Here is a 26,941-nt window from a genome sequence, read left to right on the forward strand (position 1 = left end):
AGCCTCCCCCTTTTTCCTCCAAACATAACGATGGTCATTATGGCCAAACAGTTCTATTTTTGTTTCATCAGACCAGAGGACATTTCTCCAAAAAGTACGATCTTTGTCCACATGTGCAGTTGCAAACCGTAGTCTGGCTTTTTTTATGGTGGTTTTGGAGCAGTGGCTTCTTCCTTGCTGAGCTGCCTTTCAGGTTATGTCAATATAGGACTCGTTTTACTGTGGATATAGATACTTTTGTACCTGTTTCCTCCAGCATCTTCACAAGGTCCTTTGCTGTTGTTCTGGGATTGATTTGCACTTTTCGCACCAAAGTACGTTCATCTCTAGGAGACAGAACGCATCTCCTTCCTGAGCGGTATGACGGCTGCGTGGTCCCATGGTGTTTATACTTGTGTACTATTGTTTGTACAGATGTACATGGTACCTTCAGGCGTTTGGAAATTGCTCCCAAGGATGAACCAGAGTTGTGGAGGTCTACAATTTTTTTCTGAGGTCTTGGCTGATTTCCTTTCATTTTCCCATAATGTCAAGCAAAGAGGCACTGAGTTTGAAGGTAGGCCTTGAAATACATCCACAGGTACACCTCCAATTGACTCAAATTATGTCAATTAGCCTATCAGAAGCTCATTTTCTGGAATTTTCCAAGCTGTTTAATGGCACAGTCAACTTAGTGTGTGTAAACTTCTGACCCACTGGAATAGTGATACAGTGAATTATAAGTGAAATAATCTGTTTGTAAACAATTGTTCGAAAAATGACTAGTGTCATGCACAAAGTAGATGTCCTAACAGACTTGCCAAAAATAGAGTTTGTTAACAAGAAATGTGTGGAGTGGTTGAAAAACAAGTTTTAATGACTCCACCCTAAGTGTATGTAAACTTCTGACTTCAACTGTATATCGTATCCAGTGGGGAGATGAGGAGGAAAGTATCAGTTGGTTGTGATGATGTAAGTGACCAGGTTGGGAATTTATACAGGACTATTAAAACCCCTATTTGTCATAAAACTCCACTATCACTGCCCTGTGGTGTTGGAGTCATCAGATTAATGGCCCTAGTTTTCCAACAGCAGCAACCTGATTTTGTCTACCCATCCATCTCCCTAAAGTCTACTAGGTCTGACCCTGCTAGATGAAAACCAGTAGAAGGACAGAGGTGTGTGTGGTTTGGTTGACTAAAATCCTACAATACTGCACACTGATTAACCGTGATTGTCTAAGGAGTCTGTAACATGGATGTTCGGTTTTTTCTCTGTTTGGGCTTTAGCTCTGTTCGGCTTTAGCTTTGATTGGGTAGAAGTAGACACAAAGAAAAACAAAATAATAATCTCATGCCATAGTGGGTGTAGTGTAGTGGTAATGCTCCCTAATCCAGGGTCACCACGTGTGACTCAGGTCCCAGCTCTGCAAAGCTCCATAAACAGAGGAAGACATGCAGCTGGCATCATGCCCATCTCACCAGATGCAACAGTCAATATTTCCTTTATCGCAATTCAACAGTGATAGGAGAGTACCTACCACTGTTGAACAACAACAGCGCCTCAAAACACATGTGGAACATCAAAAATGGAAAACTTGAGAAGTCTTATCACGGAGATGAGATAAAAAGAAACACAAGGGATTTAGAAAACACAAAAACATGGCTTTGGTGAAAAAAAAGGTACTTTGTGTAAATTCCTTTAATGTCCATTAGTAGCTACCTGGAGAGACAAAGAGTCTCGAGAAAAGGTATTCATTTCCTTCTGGTTTTCTGTTCTACGTGATTATTAATTGCAGACACCCGGTGTCCCAGGTCTAAATCAGTCCCTTATTAGAGGGGAACAATTAAAAAATGCATAAAACTGGCTTCGAGGTCCAGAGTTAAATTTGACGGGTCTAGAGGATGAAGCTGGGATTTAACTAAATCTCCTTGAGGCCACTCGAGCTGATAAGAATGTTTATTTCTCCCTTTGCTCTCAATTTGTTTTTTGGAACTTGCCCAGAGGAGTCTTTTCCTTGTAGTCACCAGAGTACACACTTCAAATGAACAGACTTTCTAATCTCTACACACCAGGTTTTCTGGACTACAATTTAACGTGTTGTGTGTGTTCATGATCAGTCAATGTAGTTCAGATGATAATCAGTGCATTATCATTGTGCTCTAACTCCTAGCCTGGCTCTATGCTCTAACTCCTAACCTGGGTCAGAATCAGCTGCAAGAGACTAATGAATATGCTCCTCATAAAAGTGCGAAACATTCAGGTGCTCTGAATTAGATGTACAAGTAATTGTACAGGAACATGTTTTCTGAGTGTTCTTGGATATCCATGATCTACTAGTGCTATGTCTGTGTGAGTGTGAGTGTTGCAACAGGACAGACAACTTCGCGACTGAGCCATGTTGCTCCTAGACATTTCTATCTCGCAATACCATCATTTACAGTTGACCGGGGCAGCTCTAGTAGGGCAGAAATTTGACTAACTGACTTGTTGGAAAGGTGGCATTCTATGACAGTGCCACATTTAAAGTCACTGAGCTCTTTAGTAAGGCCATTCTACTGCCAATGTTTGTCTATGTAGATTGCATGGCTGTGTGCTCGATGTTATACACCTGTCAGCAACAGGTGTGGCTGAAATAGCCAAATTCACTCATTTGAAGGGGGGTCCACATACTTTTGTATATATAGTGTATTTTAAGTATTAGCCAACCACACTATTTGTTATAGCAATCTGTCAGTCAATGACAGGACACGCAACCATTGGTTGATGCGTGCAACATATGAGCAGGGGAACACAACCTATATGTGGTTAGCTGATAAATACCTATCATGCATTGTAAGATCTGACAGGAGTCAGAAACATCTAAGCAGTGGAACATGACATAAGTATTTACTCAGTAGGGAGTCCAGGCAGTTATCTTCTCTACTATTGTTAGATCCCAGTTTACTAGTGGAGTAGCCTGCCTACTTCACAACAGGGTCTGTTGACTAATCCTAAAACAAATGATGGATAAGAAAAATAAAGACCAAAAACCATTGTACGCCAGTGAGCCACAATATCCACGACCCGTCCTGTTTATGACTGCACGTCCCAGTCCAGCACTCACTCCCATATTTTTTTGAACAAGTCAAGTGACGCCACTACTCCCTGTAGCCATATTGTTATTACTTTCAAGGCAACGAGTGAGCCGCTATCCGCGGACAGCAAGGTGGAGGGCGACTGACAAGTGTGGAATTTCATTAAAACGAAGCTACAAGTTACTTGTAAATTGCTGGCCGAAGTTAAAGTCGGGTATGTGCTTTGTTGGAATGATATCTCACTATTTGTGTTATATTCTTAGCCATAGTCACAGCTACTGTAGCTAGCGAACTCACCACTTGTCCACTGCACTGCGCTAACACTACAGCAGCTAAGTTAGCTAGTAAGTTGGAAACGGGACCGAATGGAGGATTTAGCTAGCCTTTGCATTAACATTGTGGCTAATGAGCTTAGCTAGCAACTAACTAAGTTGATCTAGCGATACACCAATTATGAATTATATTGAGATAACATTAGCCAAGTTAACCACGCGAGTCATCTTAAACTAGTAGCTAATGTTTGCTAGTTAACCAGTACACCATAGTTCGCTAACGACGTCTATCTTCTTTAGCGCCCATTGACGATAGTATCGTCTGACTGGGGGTGGTTTGTGTAAGAGCCCCGACGCTTGTTCTAAACGTTAACGCATCGTTTGCGGTAGGGTTTTGAAAACATAAGGTACGTATTTTGCATATCAGCAGGTGGGAAAAAGTACTCAATTGTCATACTTGAGTAAACATAGCTTAATAGAAAATGACTCAGTAAAATGAAAGTCACCCAGTAAAATACTACTTGAGTTAAAGTCAAAGTATTTAGTTTTAAATATACTTAAGTAGCTATCAAAAGTAATTTGAATTGCCAAAATATCAGATCAGAGACAGTAGGGATGAACAGGGATGTTCTCCTGATAAGTGTGTCAATTGGACCATTTTCCTGTCAGGGGAAATGTATGGAGTAAAAGGTACATGTTTAGTAAAAGTTGTCAAAAATATAAACATATTTCCATGTTACATGGCTTGTTTTCAGTAGTGATGGGGAAACAAAGCTTCCTGAAGCTTTGCACATTTCCAGCCAATTGTGTCAAATAGGTTCATTACTCGAGGCTTTGATCGACACTGTGTACACTAGTGGCACCTGGTAGTCAAAACAATTTAGCACAGCCAATTTATTATAGATGACATCCCACACAGCAAGGCACAGTGTAAGCTTTTTGTCATCTCCCAAAACAATCAGGTGTTTGGCGCCAGGTAGCCTAATGGTTAGAGCGTTGGGCCAGTAACCAAAAGGTTGCTTGGTCAATCCCTGAGCTGACAAGGTAAAAATCTGTCCTTCTGCCCCTGAACAAGGCAGTTAACCCACTGTTCCCCGGTAGGCCATCATTGTAAATAAGAATTTGTACTTAATTAACTGACTTGCCTAGTGAAATACAAATAAGAATTTGTATGTTGAAAACGTCATTGATCACGTGCCTTTGATAAAGTATCTGCACACTGCTTCAAAATAAACTGCTTAGCGATTGCCTTGGCGCGCCAGTATTAAACGTAACATCACTAGTTTATGGAAGACAGAGTGGACTAACAACTTGTGCTAATTAGCTATCTGCATCACTGACACCTGTGTGTAACAAACATGTGAGATGTAAGTAGAGGGATTTCTGTTTCTAGAACCGTACTGCAATTTAGAATCAATGCTTTCTTAAGAGCCCTTCCCAACAATGCGGAGAGAGAAATTTATAAACAATTGAAAAATTGTAACACGAGGAATAAATACATAATGAGTAATGATAACTTAGCTATATACATGGGGTACCGAGTCGATGTGAAGGGGTACGAGGTAATTGAGGTAGATGTGTAAATTGACTTTGCAACGGGATAGATAATTAACAGTAGCAGCAGCAGCAGCGTATATGAGTCAAAAGAGTTGGTGTAAAAAGGGCCAATGCAGATAGTCCGGGTGGCCATTTGGTTACATATTTACCAGTCTTATGGCTTGGGGGTAGAAGCAGTTCAGGGTCCTTTTGGTTCCAGACTTGGTGCATCGGTCCTGCTTGTTGTGCAGTAGCAGAACGAACAGTCTATAACCTGGGTGGCTGGAGTTTAGACAATTTTTTTAGGGACTTGGATGGCATAGAGCTTGTCCCCAGTGATGTACTGGGCCGTACGTACTACCATTAACACCTTGCACTTGGATGCCAAGCAGGTGCCATATTCAGTCACTAGGTTCAGGATTAAGAAATTGTGATTATGACATTAGTTAGCTAGCTAGATTTTCACCAGGTCAGAGCATCAGTGTTAAAATTAGAGGTATCTAGCTGTTGCTTTTACACACACACACACACACACACACACACACACACACACACACACACACACACACACTACTGCCCAGTGCCTGATACTGCTCACTTTACTGTAGAGTAGCAAAAGGACAAGGTTGTGCAAGTGTGTCAATAGGCTATTGCCTATTGAATACAGGTGCTGTCATACTTTTCCCCTCGTAGTTTCACGTGGTCAGAGGCAATGCATGAAATGTGCATCTGCAAAGAAGCATCTACAAGTAGTCTTTTGACAGCGGTTTTGTCCCTTGTTTTTTTTTTAGCTTAACAGTGTAAAAACCGTATTCAATGAGCTAGACCTAGGTGAGGCTAAATGCAATCGACTTGCCCAGGAGGACTCATCCCAGCCTCAGGTAACTAGCTGCTTTGCCACACACCGGTACAGGATGTTGCTCTGGTTTCTGTAATCCAATACACTTAATCCAATATGACACTGTTTATAAATGGATGCAGATTAAATACACTAGAATACTTCCCACTCTGAAACAAATAGGTTGCAGTCGCTTTAGCAGCTCACAAATATTGTTAACTTGCTAAAGTGATTGATGCAGTGTAGTGTATGTCACAGAAAGGCCTATAATGTATTGGTAAATAGTTTCCTGTCCCAACAGGAGGGTTCTTCATATTATGTAAGCGTTTCACTTCTGCATTTGTTGTGCCCGCCTCCCACCTGACGTTTTTGAAAAGGCACAATTCAGACTCACTTTTGCAATGCCTTTTACTTCTGATTGATTGTCTATGTATGTCTCTGTGAGAGGATTTCACTTGAGAGCTTCACTTCTGTGAGAGGATTTCAGTTGTTAGAACGTCACTTTTATCCAAATGGGAGGTAAGCAAACAGTTAGCAAGATGGGCCATGAGTGCCTAGTTTTTTATTGCTATTAAAAGACAGTTTTATTCAAAGTGGCTAACTGCAAGCCGTACCACTCAACTTTTTACCGTTCTCTGCTACCTTTTGTATTAAAATGTCCCAGAAGTGAATATGATGAACGAATGAGCACATCTGAAGGAGTGTAACAGATGTTGTTATGGTGCATTCCTGTGTAGCCAAACTCCTCGCTCTTGCTGGTTCTGCTCCTATGGTTGAGTTTAATGAGCACTACCAAAAACCTGGAAAGAGTTTGGAAGAGCAGCCATTTCACATGTCATCAGAAAATAGCATGTGTTAATACTCAAACCGCATATGGAGAGCAGCTACCCCTTTTCACTTTAAACATCAATCTGTAGTGAATGCTGTTGCCTGCTGCTGAGGGAGCGATTGTAGCTTTCTGAGTGAGTGGTATGAGTAACAACTTCTCCACATAGAAGCAGAGAGTTTAAGGGTCAACCACATGACACAGTGCCCTTTGACCTGTACCACAACTCGGTCGGAAAGAGGCATGTCAGTCGGACTCTTGATCTCCATGGGGATTTTACAACCCCATGAGCGGTCTGAGGCTGAGCTAATGCATAGACTTACTAAAGCTCCCACGCTTCCTGTACTGGAAATTGTAGTGCTGGAAATTATGTTGTCAGCCTATAGGCCTAGCCTAAAAAATAATGTTGGATCATACAGTTGAACTTTAGTTTTTGCAAGTCGGTTAGGACATCTACTTTGTGCATGACACAAGTCATTTTTCCAACAATTGTTTACAAACAGATTATTTCACTTATAATTCACTGTATCACAATTCCAGTGGGTCAGAAGTTTACATACACTAAGTTGACTGTGCCTTTAAACAGCTTGGAAAATTCCAGAAAATGATGTCATGGCTTTAGAAGCTTCTGATAGGCTAATTGACATAATTTGAGTCAATTGGAGGTGTACCTGCGGACATATTTCAAGGCCTACCTTCAAACTCAGTGCCTATTTGCTTGACATCATGGGAAAATCAAAAGAAATTGGCCAAGACCTCAGAAAAAAGATTGTAGACCTCCACATGTCTGGTTCATCCTTGGAGCAATTTCCAAACACCAGAAGGTACCACGTTCATCTGCACAAACAATAGTACGCAAGTATAAACACCATGGGACCGCACAGCCGTCATAACGTTCAGGAAGGAGACGCATTCTGTCTCCTAGAGATGAACGTACTTTGGTGTGAAAAGTGCAAATCATTCCCAGAACAACAGAAAGGACCTTGTGAAGATGCTGGAGGAAACGGGTACAAAAGTATCTATATCCACAGTAAAATGAGTCCTATATCGACATAACCTGAAAGGCCGCTCAGCAAGGAAGAAGCCACTGCTCCAAAACCGCCATAAAAAAGCCAGACTACGGTTTGCAACTGCACATGGGGACAAAGATTGTACTTTTTGGAGAAATGTCTTCTGGTCTGATGAAACAAAAATAGAACTGTTTGGCCATAATGATCATCGTGATGTTTGGAGGAAAAAGGGGGAGGTTCGCAAGCCGAAGAACACCATCCCAGCCCTGAACCACGGGGGTGGCAGCATCATGTTGTGGGGGTGCTTTGCTGCAGGAGGGACTGGTGCACTTCACAAAATAGATGGCATCATGAAGGGAACATTTATGTAGATATATTGAAGCAACAAATCTCAAGACATCAGTCAGGAAGTTAAAACTTGGTCGCAAACGGGTCTTCCAAATGGACAATGACCCCAAGCATACTTGCAAAGTTGTGGCAAAATGGCTTAAGGACAACAAAGTCAAGGTATTGGAGTGGTCATCACAAAGCCCTGACCTCAATCCCATAGACAATTTGTGGGCAGAACTGAAAAAGTGTGTGCGAGCAAGGAGGCCTCCAAACCTGACTGTTACACCAGCTCTGTCAGGAGGAATGGGCCATTATTCACCCAACTTATTGTGTGAAGCTTGTGGAAGGCTACCTGAAACATTTGACCCAAGTTAAACAATTTAAAGGAAATGCTACCAAATAGTAATTGAGTGCATGTCAACTTCAGATCCACTGGGAATGTGATGAAATAAAAGCTGAAATAAATAATTATTTCTACTATTATTGACATTTCACATTGTTAAAATAAAGTGGTGATCCTAATGGACCTAAGAGTGCATTTTTACTAGGATTAAATGTCAGGAATTGTGAAACTGAGTTTAAATGTATTTGGCTAAGGTGTATGTAAACATCCGATTTCAACTGTCTATAGCGTGTCAACTTTTGGCCTGAGAGGCAGCTGAAGTCAATGGGTGGTGACCTCAATGGTTTTTGCCAAGTTCATTTGGGTCAGTCACTTAGTCAAAGACAATCTTTCAATGATTTCAATCAATTCAAATCGAATCCCATGGTCCATTGCCTGCTCCATTAAGTTGATTCAGAGGTTTTATATAGCCTAGCCCACAACACTTGGGGATGGCTTCCCCTCTTCTGGTCAAATTTAACATCCTTTCTGCTTAATGCTTTTTTTTTGTGTTTTTTTTTACTAGCTTCTGAGTCAGCAAGTTACGGCAATGACTAAAGCTTTCCCTCCCAGGTTCTCAGTCAAGAATAGCAGCTGAATAATTATTTGCCATTTTAAGAGTAGGGTGTTTTTTTTGTGTTTTTTTTGTCCCTCGATAACCAGTGTTTCTTTTTTTTTAACTCTCACCTGCACAAGGTTATAATCTAGCCTATCACCAGGTGGCTTCACTGTAATAATTTACACCGTGGAATGTCCAACTCCACACCTTCACCTGAAGGTAGAGGTCCCCTAACAAAGGTTAGACTGAAATTCAAATTAAACCTTGTTGCTATTGGATTGATAAGGGTATTCAATAAATACAGTGTATTGGACATGCTTTGGTTAGACTGCCCTCTTGCTCTGGTTTAGAGAGCACATTCACAACAGTCCCAAGCAATTGTGCATGTCATGAATTAGGCTTGGGCAGTATATACCGGAGTATTTGGAAAGTCCACGGGATATATTTGTAGATACTTTTTAAGTAAATACCTGCAGTCAACTTGTGCAATACTATAGGAGATAAAGAACATTGCGTTCTTCAGTTCGTCTGTCACATTCTTATGAAGTTTACGGTAGTCCCCAGTCACGTGTCACATGGTGTTTGTTTACAAGAAAACGACGAGAGACTGGAGCTTTGAGTCACTCACTGTTGTGCAGCATGCGCCAGGAGATCTAATTACAGTATGGAATTCACAGCTAAATGTTTGCCAGCTAGATATATTTTATAACGTATGTTAAATCTAAAATGTGCTATATGTCTGCAGTTGTGCATTTGGTGTGCAAATTTAGTAGCTAGTTAGCTATCTAGCTAAGTGGTTAGCTTATTCCTAAATCAAGCATTCGCTTGGTAACAGCAGAGAATCCACTCCTGGATCAAGAGCCTTTGTGGGCAAATATTAGTTTTGTGCGTGCAGCAAAATGAGTGAGTAGTATTTTTGAGTTACTTATTTAGGTCAGAAACTGTACAAAATATTTACAATGGGCTCTTTGGCATTTAGTTGGCATTCTCTATTGGGATTTCACAGTGCATTCAGAAACTATTCAGACCCCTTCCCCTTTTCCACATTTTGTTACATTACAGCCTTATTCTAAAATGGATTATGTACATTTTTACTCATCAATCTACACACAATACCTCTTAATGACAACGAAACAGGTTTTAAGTAATTTTTGGAAATGTATTAAAAATAAAATTCAAATCTTACATAAGTATTCAGTCCCTTTACAATGAGACTCAAAATGAGCTCAGGTGCATCCTGTTTCCATTGATCATCCTTGAGATGTTTATGTTTATGTTTATTGGAGTCTACCTGTGGTAAATTAAATTAATTGGACATGATTTGGGAAGGCGTGCACACCTGTCTATACAAGGTCCCACAGTTGACAGTACATGTCATAGCAAAAACCAAGGTCAAAGAAATTATCCGTAGAGCTCTGAGACAGGATTGTGTCGAGGCACAGATCTGGGGAAGTGTACCATATCGACTGTAGTACCCGAAATGTCCAATGGCTTGTTTTGAAAGCCCCCCCCCCTATATTTGCAGTGAGGGGTTTGACATTAACTTAGCCCTGTCCTATTCAACAGGTCAATGTGGCTGCACTGCACACCTGTTTAGATATCACATAAACGGCCACATGACACAATATATTTACAACCCCCTTATCTCATATTGAGATCATGTAATCCTCTGTGTAGACATGCTGTGCTCATGGTAAGCCAGGAGTGTGTCCTCTACAAGGCTGAAGTTGTTTTTTGTAAGCTGTTGATAACAGTGTGGTAGTGTTTTTTTTTTTTACTTCGTTACTCGATACCACAACAAATAAAGAAGGCATATCAACCAAAGTCACATAATGTCACTTGACCCAGACAGATCTTTTGAGTTCAATATCATTGCATTACAATTTTAGTTTTGGTAAAAAATAAAGAATTCCCTAAAGGTAATCATTTATTTGAATGGTAAATCTTACGGATGTGCAGCTTTTTTTGGTTTTAAACAATTCGGAGCGATTTGGTTTGATTAGAGGAACGATATGATTCGATGCACTAACATTTGTTGTATAAGCACATTCGTTTTCCATTCTAAATTCTAATCTGCAGCTAATGGAGTTTGAGCTGGGTGCCTTTAAGCTGAATCTGTCTGAGCTGACCTCTCACTGTGTCTGTGTGTGTGTGTGTGTGTGTGTGTGTGTCTGTGTCGGCACCTGAGCTGAGCCATAAGGATGACTCTGCATCTACCACCCCACTATCAGATAATGGGGATAATGTTTGCTTTTTGTCCCTAAACGTTAGATCTGGAATCCCCATCACCCACTAATTAATTTGTCATTTTTGCAAATTCAAAGTGTTTTACCTAGTAATGTATCAATATTCATGGTTACAAATTAGCTATGACATAGCCAATGACTATATAGCACAACTTTGGATTTCAGCCGTGTCTCAATTGAAGGGTTTAGACCTTTTTTGATTAAAAAATGTTTTATCTCCTCCCGCTTTGCCCATGCAGTGCGGGTAGCAAAAATAATTGCAAACATTGTTTATGCAGGATAAAGTTTATAATATCATATCTAAAAATGACTATATACACTGATTTTGTTTAAAGAAAACTATCAAAACTGTTGCTGATGGTGAACCTGAACAATCAATAAAAAATCTAGCCTAAGCCCCGATCAGCAGGTCGACTATAGTCAGCAGGTCTGCTACTTTATTCCGGTAAAACACGGTTTTCAACAGCTCATTTGATAACAATAACCTAGCAAATTACATTGGTGGTCAATCAACTAAAAAAGCCTAATATAGCACAAGCCAGGCCTCGTGGGACGTAGTGTACACAGTTTGACTAATCTACTGATATTGCCTGGGGTTGTTGGTAATCCATAATGCGATAAATTGCCTGTATTGATGCGATAAATACAACAATACATTTCAAACATGAATGTGCACAAGTTTTTATTTTTATTTTACTTTAAACTACAGCTACTAGTTTTATGGTTGCAGCCATCAGTTGTTCCATTAGCGATCACCTATATTGGCAAACTTTACATTTCTCTAGTATAGGCTACGTATCGTAAGGAACGATATCAGCGAAATGCCTGCGATAAGTGATTGGTATGGTCGGCTTCGATTATTTTCGGTTTACTGCCCCAGCTCTGGTTGTTCGGCGTGCAAAATTACTTGTTGATCAGTGATTGTCAACACCGTTACATGCTCGACACTGAAGGAGAGGAGACATCAGTTGTCACAAAGATGAGGTATTTTTGGAAGGTAAGAAGTAAGTAATAGCCTATGATCAACGTTTTAATGGATCTTCTGACCGGTCGGTTTGGGGTCCCTCCAACCGATGCAGTCATATCTTAAACATTTGAACCGGGGACCAATGCATGTTTAGATCCCTAGTAAATCTCTATTCCCAGGGGTATTCAACTCTTACCCTACGAGGTCCAGAGCCTGCTGGCTTTCTGTTCTACCTGATCATTAATTGCACACACCTGGTGTCTTCGGTCTAAATCAGTCCCTGGCTAGAGGGGAAAAAAGCAGTGGAACTGGCTTCAAGCTCCAGAGTTGAATTTGAGGTCTTTAGACTATTGATAGACTGGGTAAATCAAGATGTAACCTAGGCCTATCCACGGTACAGGTTAATGCATATTCAATAGGAGTGTGTGCATGCAATGAGTTATTGAGCTTATTTTAGCTGATTCCATGCGGCTACAGATGAAAATCATTTGGGGCTTATTTTATTATACTGATCAACATTTGCTGCTTTTTATTTGTATAAAAGTGTGCGCAGTCTCTTAAGACGCTTGACTTCATTCACACACAGTCAGTTCGAGGCTAGAGAAAAGATATGTGAATCGGGGGAGACAATGAAAATGTAAAGTTGTTCGTGTCAATCAGCTTTGAAATCAGCAATATTTTGCCTTAACGTTTACATATTATCCGAAGCATGTTACTAGGGTAGTGAATTGATGTTTGCTTCAGCTAGCAAGGAATGTTGGCCTATAATTTGTATTTATTTAACTAGGGAAGTCAGTTAAGAACAAATTCTTATTTACAATGATGACCTACCCCAGGCCAAACCCTAACCCGGACGACGCTGGGCCAATTGTGCGCCGCCCTATGGGACTCCCAATCACAGCCGGTTGTGATACAGCCTGGAATTGAACCAGGGTCTGTAGTGATGCCTCTATCACTGAGATGCAGTACATTAGACCGTTGTGCCCCTCGGAAGCTACCCGTATCCTCTTGCAAGTGTTCTAGCCTGTAATGCTAATGAGTGCAGTGGTTCCTCAGGCCAGGCTAGCGAAGAGTAAGTGGAGCAGGCACGGTGCTCTCCCGCTACAAGGGGACATCTGCTGCCCTGATAGACATACTTTATCCTCACTCAATCAGTAGACGACATGAGGCACGTTTGAGACTGACAGAAGTACCGAAAGTAACAAACTGGTTTTCATTTTCTATTATTGAAAAAGTACTGAAAGTTTGGTGTACTGTGCTACACTACAGTGCAGTGGTACTTCTCAGTCCCAAGGACCCAATAACATATTTTTTTCTGGCTGTCTGGTAAGTTCTGTCCTTGGCTGTGGAGTGGACAGCTCATGGTCCTCTGGTTCTTGGACTTCCTGCCATCCTTAAAATGAGCAGAATTCGATACCAAATGGAACAACTCTGTGAAATTGAGTCTACTACTGTTACCAAAAAGCAGTGACACTAGTAGAATCACCTCAGCATGATATAAGAGGAGATTTGGATTGGAGGAGAAGGAAGTGCAGAGTTGGGTGCAGTGAAGTAGTAGCCTAAATTATTTTGGTGGTGTCTGGTCACTGGTGACATTCGTTCTCAGTGAGGAGGCATAGGCCTATAGCTGTACTGTACTTCAGCTTACATAAACACCTGCTGGTGGTGAAGTCAAATGTGTCACATATACAGTGAGGGTGTGCTTATCCTCTCATACAACCTGTGCTACATGGTCCAAGGTGTTGTGACTCATGAGCTTGGCAGACATACTTTCACTTTAATAGCTGAAATATTCTCTTCCTGTCTGGTTGAATTATGCTATCCTCCGTATTTCATGCAATGCTTCCTTCAATTAAAGGAGTAATCAGCAATTTCTACAGCCATTTTAGACTTGTACACTGAGTGTACAAAACATTAAGAACACCTTCCTAATATTGAATTGCACCCCCCCCCCCCCCCCCCCCACACTTTTTTTGCCCCCAGAACATGGATTCTCCAAGGTGTCGAAAGCGTTCCGCAGGGATGCTATGCCGTATTGACGCCAATATTTTCCACAGTTGTCAAGTTGGCTAGATGTCCTTTTGGTGGTGAACCATTCTTGATACACACAGGAAACTATTGGAAAACCCAGCTGTGTTGCAGTTCGTGACACAACCGGTGCACCTGGGACCTACTACCATACTCCGTTCAAAGGCACTTCAAACTTTTGGCTTGCCTATTCACCCTCTGAATGGCACATACACAATTCATGTCTCAATTGTCTGAAGGCATAAAAATCCTTTAACCCATCTCTTCCCCTTCATCTACACAGCTTTTGAAGTGACATCAATTAGGGATCATTGATTTCAACTGGATTCACCTGGTCAGTCTGTCATGGAAAAAGCAGGTGTTCTAAATGTTTTGTACACTCAGTGTAAATTTAATTATATGTACCCATTTGATTCTTGAAGAATATAACTTATAAATGCCTTATGACTTAAGTTCAACTGTCGTGCCCTATCATAACCCCAAATATAAACATGTTTTACCCCCAATCTTTGTCAACAAAGTAAATACAAACCCTATATAGCCTTAAAACATGGTTAAAACTATAATTTTGACATCATGGATGGTGAATCCTTGCATCCATAGCTCTATGAATTTGAGTGGTTACATTTCTCAAGCCCTATCCCTTAACTTTTTACTGAAACTTTTGGGGAGGTCGCTTTATTGTTTTAATTGCTGGTTTCTGCTTTAAGGTCATGAATTCATGTTTTGGTGAAAGGTGTAAAAATAACTTGATGCTCATCTCTTTAGAGGAATGTGTGCAAGGTAATTACTTCCTCTTTAGGAGGCGGCTGTGGCAAACAAACTGTGCATACAACATGTGCATAAAACAAACTGCATAAAACATTAACCTTTGACTATTGGATGTTCTTATAGGCACTTTAGTATTGCCAGTGTAACAGTATAGCTTTCGTCCCTCTCCTCGCCCCTACCTGGGCTCGAACCAGGAACACATTGACAACAGCCACCCTCGAAGCAGCGTTACCCATGCAGAGCAAGGGAAACGACCACTCCAAGGCTCAGAGCGAGTGACGTTTGAAACGCTATTAGCGTGCGCTAACTGGCTAGCCATTTCACTTTGGTTACACAAGCCTCATCTCGGGAGTTGATAGGCTTGAAGTCATAAACAGCGCAATGCTTGACGCACAACGAAGAGCTGCTGTCAAAACGAACAAAAGTGCAGTTTGAATGAATGTTTACGCGCCTGCTTCTGCCTACCACCGCTCAGTCAGATACTTGTATGCTCAGTCAGATTATACGCAACGCATGACACGCTAGATAATATCTAGTAATATCATCAACCATGTGTAGTTAACTAGTGATTATGATTGATTGTTTTTTATAAGATAAGTTTAATGCTAGCTAGCAACTTACCTTGGCATACTGCATTCGCGTAACAGGCAGTCTCCTTGTGGAGTGCAAAAAGAGGCAGGTCGTTATTGCGTTGGACTAGTTAACTGTAAGTTTGCAAGAGTGGATCCCCCGAGCTGACAAGGTGAAAATCTGTCGTTCTGCCCCTGAACGAGGCAGTTAACCCACCCTTCCTAGGAAGTCATTGAAAATAAGAATGTGTACTTAACTGACTTGCCTAATTAAATAAAGATTAAATAAAGGTGTTAAAAATGTTTTTAAAAATTGGTGTCCAAAAATACCGATTTCCGCTTGTTATGAAAACTTGAAATCGGCCCTGATTAATCGGTCGACCTCTAGATAGAGCATACAAATTGCTCTTTCTCCTTTTCTTCCTTCTGACACTTTCATTCTCTTAGTATCTGAGTCACTTCTCTGTCTTGCCAGAGTTCATGAGACGTGGGCCGGTATAGAACTGCATTGCACTTTCAGACTCAGTGGTCCTCAGAGTATTCTAGTGTCTGAAAGTTAGTTAGGCTAAGAAATGTTGTAGCCCAGCACTGAGGAGAAAGGTTGAATGTCCCCTGCTGCCTCCCTCCATCTGCTTCATGAATACAATTGTTTTGCAATGGTGACCCATCTGTGGAAACCTTGGATTATTTTTAGATGAACTGTCTCCCAATTTGAGACTGAAAGAAGACTGTTTTGCATGCAGTGCCTCTTCTGTTCAACGTTACAGGAAGGAAAGGGCAAGGAACCATTCATTATGAGAGCCAGGCCTTTTTAAACCTGCTGTTTATTGGCAGTGTCTCCTCCTATACCATTAGTTTATTATGACCATTACACCATGTGTAGCTTGGATGCCCTCCTGCCTATGGAAAATGTTAGCATTATTGGCCTTCATGTTGCCTCAGGAAGATGTAGGGTGGCAACTGTGTTCATTGGGCCCTCCCCACAAACTCATATAAACTTCACATAGAAAATGTTGTGGGGAGAAGAAGAAGAACTAACATCATGAGTGTTGACTTTCTGAAGAAGTCCTGTTTTCATGTCTGCATAATGTTGGGTGTATTTTCACAACCTCAATCTGATTCTGGGAAAAATGGCTAGAAAAATAAACCTGAAAGAGCGAGAGGACAGGGCTTGTAATCTATTAATCATGGGTTTATCTTTAGCTACTGCTTCTCCCGTAACCCGAGGTAGGCTATAGCAACAAGTGTCGGCGTCAGCTAACCCTGCCATTCAAAATTAAGTCTTTAGTCCTGTTACTCCAGCATCCAAAACTATGAGGAGAGCGCTGTAAAAGGGTGTCCTTTTTCCTAACCTGTCCAAGATCTGGTGTCGCTGATGGCGGAGGGAAAGTTTATGAGGTTCTGAAAGGACCAGCTGGTGATGGGAAAGCCCATAGTCAACCTGGTGCTGGGATAGAGGTGTATTCACCACCTTGCTACCTACCCTCTGCTACCTGGCAACCTTCTCCCACCTGTCAACTTGGTAACCTGTACGTCCACTCAGAGACAAGAGGCACAAGAGCAACCAATCAGCAAATGACAACCTAAAACACTCCCAAGTGTTGTTGCCACCTATTGCGTGGTGTCTGACCGGAGTCTAGATTTGTGTGAGGAGGTGGTTATCCTGTATGTGTTTTGGCTTGGTAGTTCTTTTGCAAAAAATGTTCTTTTTTTGTTGTTGTTGTTGATATTACTCTTGAAATCAAGTCTTTTTTTTTTTATCTGTCATTATTAATAACAGTACTAAATATTTCGTGGACATACGCATGTGTTTGATTTGATGACTCATGAGTAATTACCCTGTTCCAGTGCATATTTTCTTTTGTCACGGATCATTTGGACAAATCACGATTTCACAGGTGTGCGTGCACATCTTTAAAATTTCAGAGAGGGGAGGGGTCATTTGGCCCATACATTTGCCTGTAACCTGCAAGGAGAGGGGGTGGAGCTACAGCTCTGCTTCCCCTCATTCTAGTATATTTTCTGGCAAGTCTGCAACCAGAACTTAATCAAGCATCTGATGCAATTACGTGGGATTTTAGTTATGGATTTCCGAGATTACTCGATACTAGGTAGTGGACCCTGTGCACCCTAACCTATTTGACAGCAGAAGTACATGCACGCACATGCATAGTATTAAAAGGTCTAAATTAATTCAGTCAGTATGTGCTTACTCTTTCAGGCAGTGCACTGGTTGACCCGTTGAGCTGAAGGTGGTGTATGGCCCGAGCTAAGCTGAAAGGACATGAGATTTTTTTCTGTCTTCCCCATCTGTTTACTGCGTGTCACACTGAAGAGGAGGCGGTGTGAAAGTGAGACTGAGGTCATTCTGCTGTTATTTTGGATGAGAGCTGGAATCTGCTTCTTCGGAACTAAATCTATTGAATCCACTGAAGCACTACATGTACTATAGGCCTAAGACACGTTAGGCCTGTTACTGTATAAAGTTCATGCAAAATCTATAGCCTCACTGAAGCACTTTTCTCTGAAATGGCATAGGCCTCCCTCTCCACTCTGTGTTTAACTTTGCAAAGCAGAGGTGAGTCACAGTAGTTCACACAGTCACAACCAGGATTGGCAGTTGGTTTTGTCCCAACATGTTGGGCCCTTCAGATGAAAACCACCACGCCTAACCTGGTGGGCGCAGAACGTTGCGCCTAAATGCTGAATGTCAAAGCGTCCTCGTATGCCTTTGCCATTTACATGTAGGTGTTTGAATCGATGCCTCCATGCAGCCTCACCACCGCAAAGTATTTTTTTTTACAGTGTAATGAGATCAAGATCATCTGTTGTAATCAGATGTGTTGAAAGGTTTTAGGCCTTCTCTTTTTCTATTGGTCATTAAGTACCAATGAAGAGACCAAGCAGCCTTGTATGTATCTTTATCTTAACCTAACTCCCTATGATTAATTTCCCTGACACAATCCTTCATCTCCTTTTCTCTTTTTTTTCTCTCTTTTCTTTCTTTCTCAGGCACGGCTCTAGATCTCATCTTCCTCTTGACTGCAGCTGAAGCTTGTCGTCATGGCAGTAGGCAGAGAGGCCTCACTAACAGGGCTAATATGTCTCTAAACAATATCCCCTCCAGGCAGGGGCACACAAGGCCCTATACTCCATGGCTCCATATTACCTGTCGTCAATAGTGAGCTCTCTGGGCTAGGTGGCTAATGCACAGATAACTGTGAGCCTGTGTGCCCTCCCTGCCTGTAGCTTGGCCCCAGTGCCTATGTTAGTGTTAGCTTCTGCTGCTAATTAGCACAATCCCAGAGCAGCAACAGTGGGGCCAGGCCTGGAGTGGCATTGTGTTGCTATGATCCACTCCATATTAGAGATCTGTCAGAGGTGTGTACCTAGGTTTGAATTTGTCTTGGTATCAACATCAAGAGATGGCCTAGTTGAGTAGACTGTATGCAATCTGTAGGCTTGATTTGAGATTGAGTGATCAAAAATAATGTGCCTATAGTATTGTATGCATCAGATGCATGTGCATCACCAGTTCAAACAACTGAAGTCTGTCCCTCTTGCAGGGTACAGGCCCACAGGGAAAACACAGCCCATCATCTTTCTCATCAATTACCTTTGACCTATATGAATGTACAATTACAAGCTCCCGCTCAGTGCTTTTGCTGGAAGTTGGGTCAAAGCAGATTAACTTCTGTGTTTGCTTTGCTAGTTTTGGATTCACTCCAAAGAGTGGGAGAGATGAGGGTAGCATTGTATTTGTCACATACGCTGAATAGAACAGGTGTAGACCTTACAGTGAAATGCTTACTTACAAGACCTTAACCAACAAAATGAGAGGTATAAAATAACAGTAGTGAGGCTACATACAGGGGGCACCGGTACAGTCAATGTGCGGAGGCACAGATTAGTCGAGGTAATTGACGTAATATGTACATGTAGGCAGAGTTAAAGAGACTATGCATAGATAATAACCATAGAGTAGCGGGAGGTAGCCTTTTGACTAGCTGTTCAGGAGTCTTATGGCTTGGGGGTAGAAGCTGTTAAGAAGCCTTTTAGACCTAGACTTGGCCCTCTGGTACAGCTTGCCGTGCGGTAGCAGAGGACATCTATGACTATGGTGGAGTCTTTGACAATTTTTAGGGCCTTCCTCTGACACCGCCTGGTATATAGGTCCTGGATTGCAGGAAGCTTGTTGTTGACATACCAGGCAGGGATGAAACCCGTCTGGATGCTCTTGATGGTGCAGCTGTATAACTTTTTTAGGCTCTGAGGACCCATGCCAAATCTTTTCAGTCTCCTGAGGGGGAATAGGCTTTGTCGTGCCCTCTTCACAACTGTCTTGGTATGTTTGGACCATGATAGTTTGTTGGTAATGTGGACATTAAGGAACTTGAAGCTCTCAACATGCTCCACTACAATGAATAGCATTCTCATGTAGGTGTTCTTTTTGTCCAGGTGGGAAAGAGCACTGTGGAGTGCAATAGAGACTGCATCATCTGGGGATCTGAGGCGGTATGCAAATTGGAGTGGGTCTAGGGTTTCTGGGATAATGATGTTGTGAGCCATGACCAGCCTTTCAAAGCACTTCATGGCTACAGACATGAGTGCTACGGGTCGGTAGTCATTTAGGCAGATTACCTTAGTGTTCCTGGGCAAATGGGTCTTTCTGGTTTCATGCCATGGTTCTGAAGCTGCAGATGGAAGTGCCCTAAGGATAGAGAGAGTGAGGGAATTAGATTGAGAAAGACAGATGGTGTTTTCTGGGCAGAGAGCGAGGTTAAGGAGGCGAGCGAGTAATGGAGGTTGTCATCGTTATGAAAGTTAGGAGCAGCTTGGTTTTTCTACTGGTACGTCAGAACCTGTTAGAATATAATGTCCCAGTGCAATTCTCTACTGGTACATCAGAACCTGTTAGAATATAATGTCCCAGTGCAATTCTCTACTGGTACATTAAAGGGATAGTTCACCTAAATGACATTGGTTTCCTTACTCTGTAAGCAGTCTATAGACAAGGTATGACAGCAATCCATGCTTTGGTTTAGTTTCAACATTTTTCCAAGTCATGGGACTGATATTAGCATTTTTCGTGCTTCATGTTCAAAGCATCAATAAGTTACTTTATTGAGCTTTACAATCAATGTAAGATACTTTCACATGATTTGGATATGATGCGTGGGGGGAAAAAAACTATCAGTCCCATGACTTGAATGGGATTTGTGCCACAAATGCTAAAACGTTAGCATGTGGAAACCGTGCCAGACGAACTAAACCAAAGTATGGGCTGTCATACCTTCTCCATCGACTGCTTACAGGGCATAATTAAGTCATTTCAGTGAACCATCTCTTAAAGACCCATATTAAACTCTTTCTCTTTTTTAACACCCATCTTCTGTGGATATCATTATTCTGCAGCTATCAACCTTCATTAAAATGGTTGTCCAGATTATTTTGTGGGGACGATGGGAGTTATTAATACTAAGCATTTGCTTCTCTGTGTGTGTGTGTGTGTGTTCCTTGAAGCAGTGTTTCCCCTATATTAATTTAGCAGCGGTGCCGCCACTGAAAAAATAAATATAAATAAAATCCAGATTTCTGTCGAGACGCACTTTTAAGATCAGAGTGACAAGTTACAACAAGTTGCTTATCTTCCTCAGATTTTCAGTAGCTTGCCCGAGAACCTACAAGGTAACTTGAAATCCTGGAAGTGTAGCCAACCCATAGAGATTGAGGATTCGAGAGCCCAAGAGCCCGTTTTAGCATGGGCAGCGCTATTGATGACTTTCACCATTTTGAAGTAGTTAGCAGGGTGGGACTTCTCATGAGTAAAGGAAGGATCACATAATTCCATCCAGGTCATCAGGAGGCATCAGCCAGTGAATTATACTTGTGTGAAAAGGTGGCAGTAAATGTATACCTGTTCAAACAGCACACTTCAGGTGGCAGTATGCACCCTTTCACTTTGTTTACCATCTCATAGGAGTAGTAGAGGAAGAACATTTGACTACTTCAAAATGGAGATGGCCTCAATGGTGCTGCCCATGCTCTCACAGTTGCCGTAATAGAACAAATACAATGTTGCGTCCTCTAACTATCTTTTAGCCAACCTTATTAATGTGATAATTGTTAACTAAGATAGTAACATTACGCTAGCTAAATTTACTTTTTGGGTTAATATAGAATGGTCTGGTGGTGTCATTGAGATCAAGAGAGAAAATGAAACTGTCCTTGATTTTCAGAAGTGTTTTAAAGGAAGACAACAATTACATGTTCATGTATTTTGGAGTAGGATGTCCAATAAAGCTCACTCAAAAAGGAGGATTTTCATCTTTTATTAAGTTAATAAAGCAGCTAAGTGAATGAGACTTCAGCCCTTGTCCATGGACATTTTTCAGAGGTTCTCAATTGAAATTAGTCTGTATTGCCTGACATATTTCCAATATTGCTTTTCATATTCTTAAAATACAATGAGGATTAGACTTTTTTTTCCACTTTCAATATTTGTATCACAGCTTTGAAGGGGTATTTGCAAAACATTCAAATACAATAGTTTTCTCTCTCTCTCTCTGTCTGCTCCAGGCGAGGCTAAGATGGTGGACCGGCTGGCGAACAGCGAGGCCAACTCCAAGCGGATCCAGGTAGTCGAGGGCTGCTTCGGCGCAGCGGGCCAGCCATTGGTCATACCGGGGCGGGTACTCATCGGTGAGGGTGTGCTCACCAAGCTGTGTCGCAAGAAGCCCAAGGCGCGCCAGTTCTTCCTGTTCAACGACATCCTGGTGTACGGCAACATTGTCATCCAGAAGAAGAAGTACAACAAGCAGCACATCATCCCGCTGGAGAGCGTCACCATTGACACGGTGGCTGATGAGGGCGACCTGCGGAATGGCTGGCTCATCAAGACACCCACCAAGTCCTTCGCTGTCTACGCCGCCACCGCTACTGAGAAGTCAGAGTGGATGAGCCACATCGGCAAGTGCGTGGGCGACCTGTTGGAGAAGAGCGGCAAGGCGCCAACTGGCGAGCACGCAGCCGTCTGGATACCAGACTCAGAGGCCACCCTCTGCATGCGCTGCCAGAAGATCAAGTTCACGCCCCTCAGCCGCCGCCACCATTGCCGCAAGTGCGGCTATGTGGTTTGTGGCCCGTGCTCTGACAAGAAGTTCCTGCTGCCCAGCCAGTCGTCCAAGCCGGTGCGTGTGTGTGAGTTCTGTTACCTGCAGCTGGCCTCCGCAGGAGGGGGGATGGGCTTAGGCCCACGCTCGGACTCCTACAGCCGGTCAGGGTCAAAGTTCAACAACGTGTCGGACGACGAAGATGAGGAGGACAGCAGTGACTGAGGAAGGCCCTCCTGACAGCCTTCCATCTTCCCCTTTTAGTAATCAATTAGCAATATTCCACTTATAATTATAGTTTTTTTCTCTCCACAGCAGGGTTTTGAAGAAAAGTTTTTTTTTTCTTCTAGCTGAAATAAATGCTTTTTAATGATAATATAGTGAAATGCCTGATGGGAATTGTAGTAAGTTTGGTAAAAATATCCCACACACTATTTGTAGTATGGCTGCTTCCTGTATGGCGTGCTCCACAGTCATCCTCTTTGTTTTCCATTAAACAGTGGACCTCACTACAGGAGAGAATGATGCTAGGAGTCATGTAGCACCTCTCATTGTCCTCTCTGCTAATGTCATCCTCTTCTATTATATTCTTGAATTCATTTCCGCTTTTTTTTATTTAATTTTTTTATTTTTTTTTACAGATGAACCTTGGGGTACATGCCTCAATGCTGATATTTCTGCAGGGAGAAGCGATTAGCATTCAGTCACACGTCACATGGTCTACCTACTCATTTCAATATTTCAGGTAAAATACCTATAGGTGCTTTTTTTTCTAGGTTTGTAGCCGCTTCATTATTTTCTAACCTAAATAACCCCTCCTTCACTAACCTCTCAAATGACAAATCAGCTAAAGCGTTATGATTGTATGGTGAAGCTCCTCTAGGTGTGTATGTCTTAGCATACAGTGTTGGCCAACTTTCAGTTTTGAAGTTGAAGAGTTTTTCTACACAGTTTAGCTTGTAATAGCATGTATTTGAAATGCACATATTCAATCATCCCAAAAATGTACCTCACACAGACCTTAATTTTCACACAGTGCCTTCTGAGAAAGTGAGTTGTCTGGGCAGCCCTGTTTTAATGAGATATTGCATCAGACCCTAGTACTGTAACTTCTATTTTGAGGCTGTGTTCTGTCGGTATAACCCTAAGCTGAATAATGGCTGTAGGGAGAAGTTTGTGTGATCATTGTGTGTGTGAATGTGCTAGAAAGCTTTACTTCAGATATTTTTTACTAAATCATAGAAAACATGCACCTAAAAATATTGTCATGCTTTATAGAGTACTGTCCAGTGTTGGAGATATGTGTTAGGTTTTGGTTTATCTAAAGTATTTGGCAAGTTTCTGGCTGGAGTTTCCACTGAGTGCCTCTAGAGTGCTGTGAGAGCAGAAACTTGACCTGTGGTGATCAGGAAATCAGTCCATTGTCTTACTGTGGTCTCTTCAGTATGTGACTGCTTCCTAACCTGCCTTCACAGTTCCAGGGTATCATGACCTGTCAGAAAATAAAGCTGACCTGAACTTGCCTGAACAGAGAATGGGAAATCTTTGCATAACGCACAGGAACTGTACAGGAAGTGTCTACCATCGACTTGTCTCAGAGGAACCAGGACTGTCCCTGCCCCCCTGTGGCCCTCTTCCAACTGTATTTCCCTATAAGGTATGGCCATTCTGTGTCAGCTGACACTGACATGTGAAAGGCTTGTTGGAGGACTAATGATGACCTACCCGCAACCACCATCACTTTTTCACGCTGTGAAGCGAATGTCAAATGCACTAACCATTTCAGGTTTTACACTCTGGGACAGACAGATCTAATTCAATCACTTTCAGTCTGGGCATAGTTTATCTTCCTGTGTTTCCATGGGAATCCTTTCTCTACAATTTTTAAAGCAACTTGTTTTTACACCTAAGCAGTCAGGCTCACAGGTGGCAAAGACTTGAACTAATTTGCAGTCTTTCAGTGTAATATGGAACGTTTATCCTGAGATGTGTGTGTTTGAGTGACAGAACTGACAAAAGGGATCATTTTTCTTTCCTTTTTTTATTTTTTAGCTTCTCTAAGAAGTAACTGTAGAACCCTATAAAAGTCCATCTCTTTGGCAAGCAATAAGACATGAGACGTCATACAGTACTTCGATGCAAATCTCCTACCCCATTGTCTTTGATTATCAGGTTGTATTGTTGCAGATGCTCAAAATACTACATCCCTCACTCTTGAAGGTTTATCATTATACTCAAACAACAAACCGATATTGGGCACAACTATATTAATGCAAATCCTACCATAATCTGTAGTTTCCTTAACTATTTTTTCTTCTTCTTTCACCTCACTTAAGGAATATTTTGAAATGACTTCTGTTGATTTTGTATATTTGTATAGTATTTGGGATTTGTTTTGTACAGTATACTATGTAGTTATACAAATGCCGCTGTTTCAGGTCTCTTGTGCTCGTCTCGTCTTCATGTATGGACCGGATTAAACACCAGCACTTTACTCTCTTTCTCTGGAGAGAGGTCGTAAACAAGAGCTACATTGCCGCTGAGACCGTAAACTGACAGGACTGGATTTCCTGTCTGACATCACCTCAGGAGAGTGAGCTAGGGGTACCTACACAACCTGAGAATTAACATTGTACACCCGTTAAGCAAAAATGATGTCTGAACACAGAACTGAGGGAACAATGTGAGATTTCTGAAAAGGAGCATACCATACTTTTTTGTTTGTTTTCTTTGCCTGCTTATCTGGTTTGGTTTGTTAACCTCTCAAGCCTCATGGAATTGAAGTTCTCTCCATTGCTATCGGTGGTGTTTTTTGTTGTCTTCTCTAAGGTGTTTTTTTTTCTGTTGCCATTTAAATTCTCGTTATAAAAGTCTTAAGGGCTTAAACCTGAATGTAATACAGCATATCATCATTGGATACTAATTTTCTCTGAATTGAAATATATAAATACCATATTGCCTAAAATCTGTCTCTTCTTTGGCTCGCTGGAAAAAGTCCTCATGGCTTCAGAGGGGAATGCCTATTTACTATGGTGTTTAGAGGGAGCTTGCTAGGTGGTGGCGACAGTCTTCTCGGGGAGCTGAGAACTGACTGCTCCATGACCTCATAGGCTGCCTGATAGTCACATGGCCTGTAGTGCTCGTAACAATCATGCCATAATCCAACAGCCAAACGGCTCTGTCAGTGCAGTTTTCAAGCTCCGTATGTCCAGTGACTCAATGGGAAGCCCAGATAATTCTGAGACTTATTTTGTTTTCCTTATGCATATCTTAACATTCGTGATCAAGTCACTTTTAGTTATGTAGTAGAATTTAATTAGCCACTGCTTTCTATTCCGAGCATCGCAGAATTCCTTGTGTATTGTGCAACTTAACCAATTCTTACACAATGTTGAGGAATTCTGCCAGGCTCTGCACCAAGCATTTCAGAATGCTATTTTACTCATTCTGAAGATGCCATGTTCATAGCTGTCCTTTCATTTATCTGTTCGACATCTTACATTCATCCATTTCTGAGGAATTATCAAGAGGCCCTCAACTGATCCTTTGGTGTCTTGACAAAGTCAAATAAAGTTAAGATTATAGGGATGGTTGTTGGTCACGTTTACCATTCCCTGAAACAATAAATTATGTATGAAGCTTAACTTGTCCAACAAGTGCAAAAAGCATTTTAAAAAATCTGGAATAGGAATATTTTACTGTCGATCTCCCCGCGGGTACAGGTCTATCAAAACGTTCAGGTTAAAGTTGGTTAAATGCCACCAAATCCCTCTGATACACCATCCAGCCCAAGTCTTTCTGATACACCATCCAGCCCAAGTCTTTCTGATACACCATCCAGCCCAAGTCTTTCTGATACACCATCCAGCCCAAGTCCCTCTGATACACCATCCAGCCCAAGTCCCTCTGATACACCATCCAGCCCAAGTCCCACTCACTACAGCCCTTGGCTAATCTCCACTGTACAGTTACCATGGAAACCGCAGAGGGCTGCAGCCTGGCTGTGATTATGACCCGTTGTCGCAACTTTGACCTCCGTCTGGGTAAGTTTAAGTGCTATTGAAAATAGGAAAGTTCAGTATTTGTATGTTGATACTTGAGATTTTTGTGGTAATGTTGCAGATGGTGTTATAGATTGACTCCTTTATCAGGCCAGTATAAACTTGTGGTAGTTATACATCTTAAGATTTTTCTTACTCAAATGATGTCAAGGATATTGACTGGGACCAAACTAAACCTAATAGTCCAAGCTGGGGGGGGGGGGGATTCAGCCCCAGCATAGCAAAAAAAAATAGTGTACAACATCTTCAGAAAAGCAGTATTGATTGCTTAAAACCTACGACATCAAGCTGAGGAAACAACGGACAATCAGACGGGGAGCCATCCGCACTGATGTCCATCCGGCCTCTAAAGACTGGCAGGTCGACCACCCATGACTG

At 41.8% G+C, this 26,941-nt stretch overlaps 1 protein-coding gene across 11 annotated transcripts; it reads left to right on the top strand.

The window, feature by feature from the left end:
• The first annotated feature begins 3,083 nt into the window (after positions 1–3,083).
• Positions 3,084–25,470, top strand: LOC110486736 (pleckstrin homology and FYVE domain containing 2). 11 transcript variants are annotated; one of them, XR_016485906.1, is made up of 5 exons: positions 3,125–3,270; positions 21,970–22,765; positions 23,144–23,247; positions 23,978–24,159; positions 24,941–25,470. XR_016485906.1 is itself a non-coding variant. In XM_090196250.1 (3 exons), exon 2 carries the CDS (start codon positions 21,981–21,983, stop codon positions 22,725–22,727), a length of 747 nt encoding a protein of 248 aa, XP_090052376.1. In that variant the 5' UTR covers positions 3,135–3,270; positions 21,970–21,980; the 3' UTR covers positions 22,728–22,765; positions 23,144–25,470. The 11 variants fall into 11 exon arrangements, 4 of the variants coding, with proteins under 4 accessions (XP_021414237.1, XP_090052376.1, XP_036801464.1 ...); XR_016485903.1 differs by lacking the exon at positions 3,125–3,270 and adding an exon at positions 9,403–9,712; XR_016485905.1 differs by having other exon boundaries at positions 3,137–3,270; positions 23,144–24,159.
• The last annotated feature ends 1,471 nt before the right edge of the window (positions 25,471–26,941 follow it).

Source organism: Oncorhynchus mykiss, chromosome 2 (genome assembly GCF_057628025.1).
Source record: "Oncorhynchus mykiss isolate SJ-2025 chromosome 2, ASM5762802v1, whole genome shotgun sequence".
NCBI classification, from domain to species: Eukaryota; Metazoa; Chordata; class Actinopteri; order Salmoniformes; family Salmonidae; genus Oncorhynchus; species Oncorhynchus mykiss.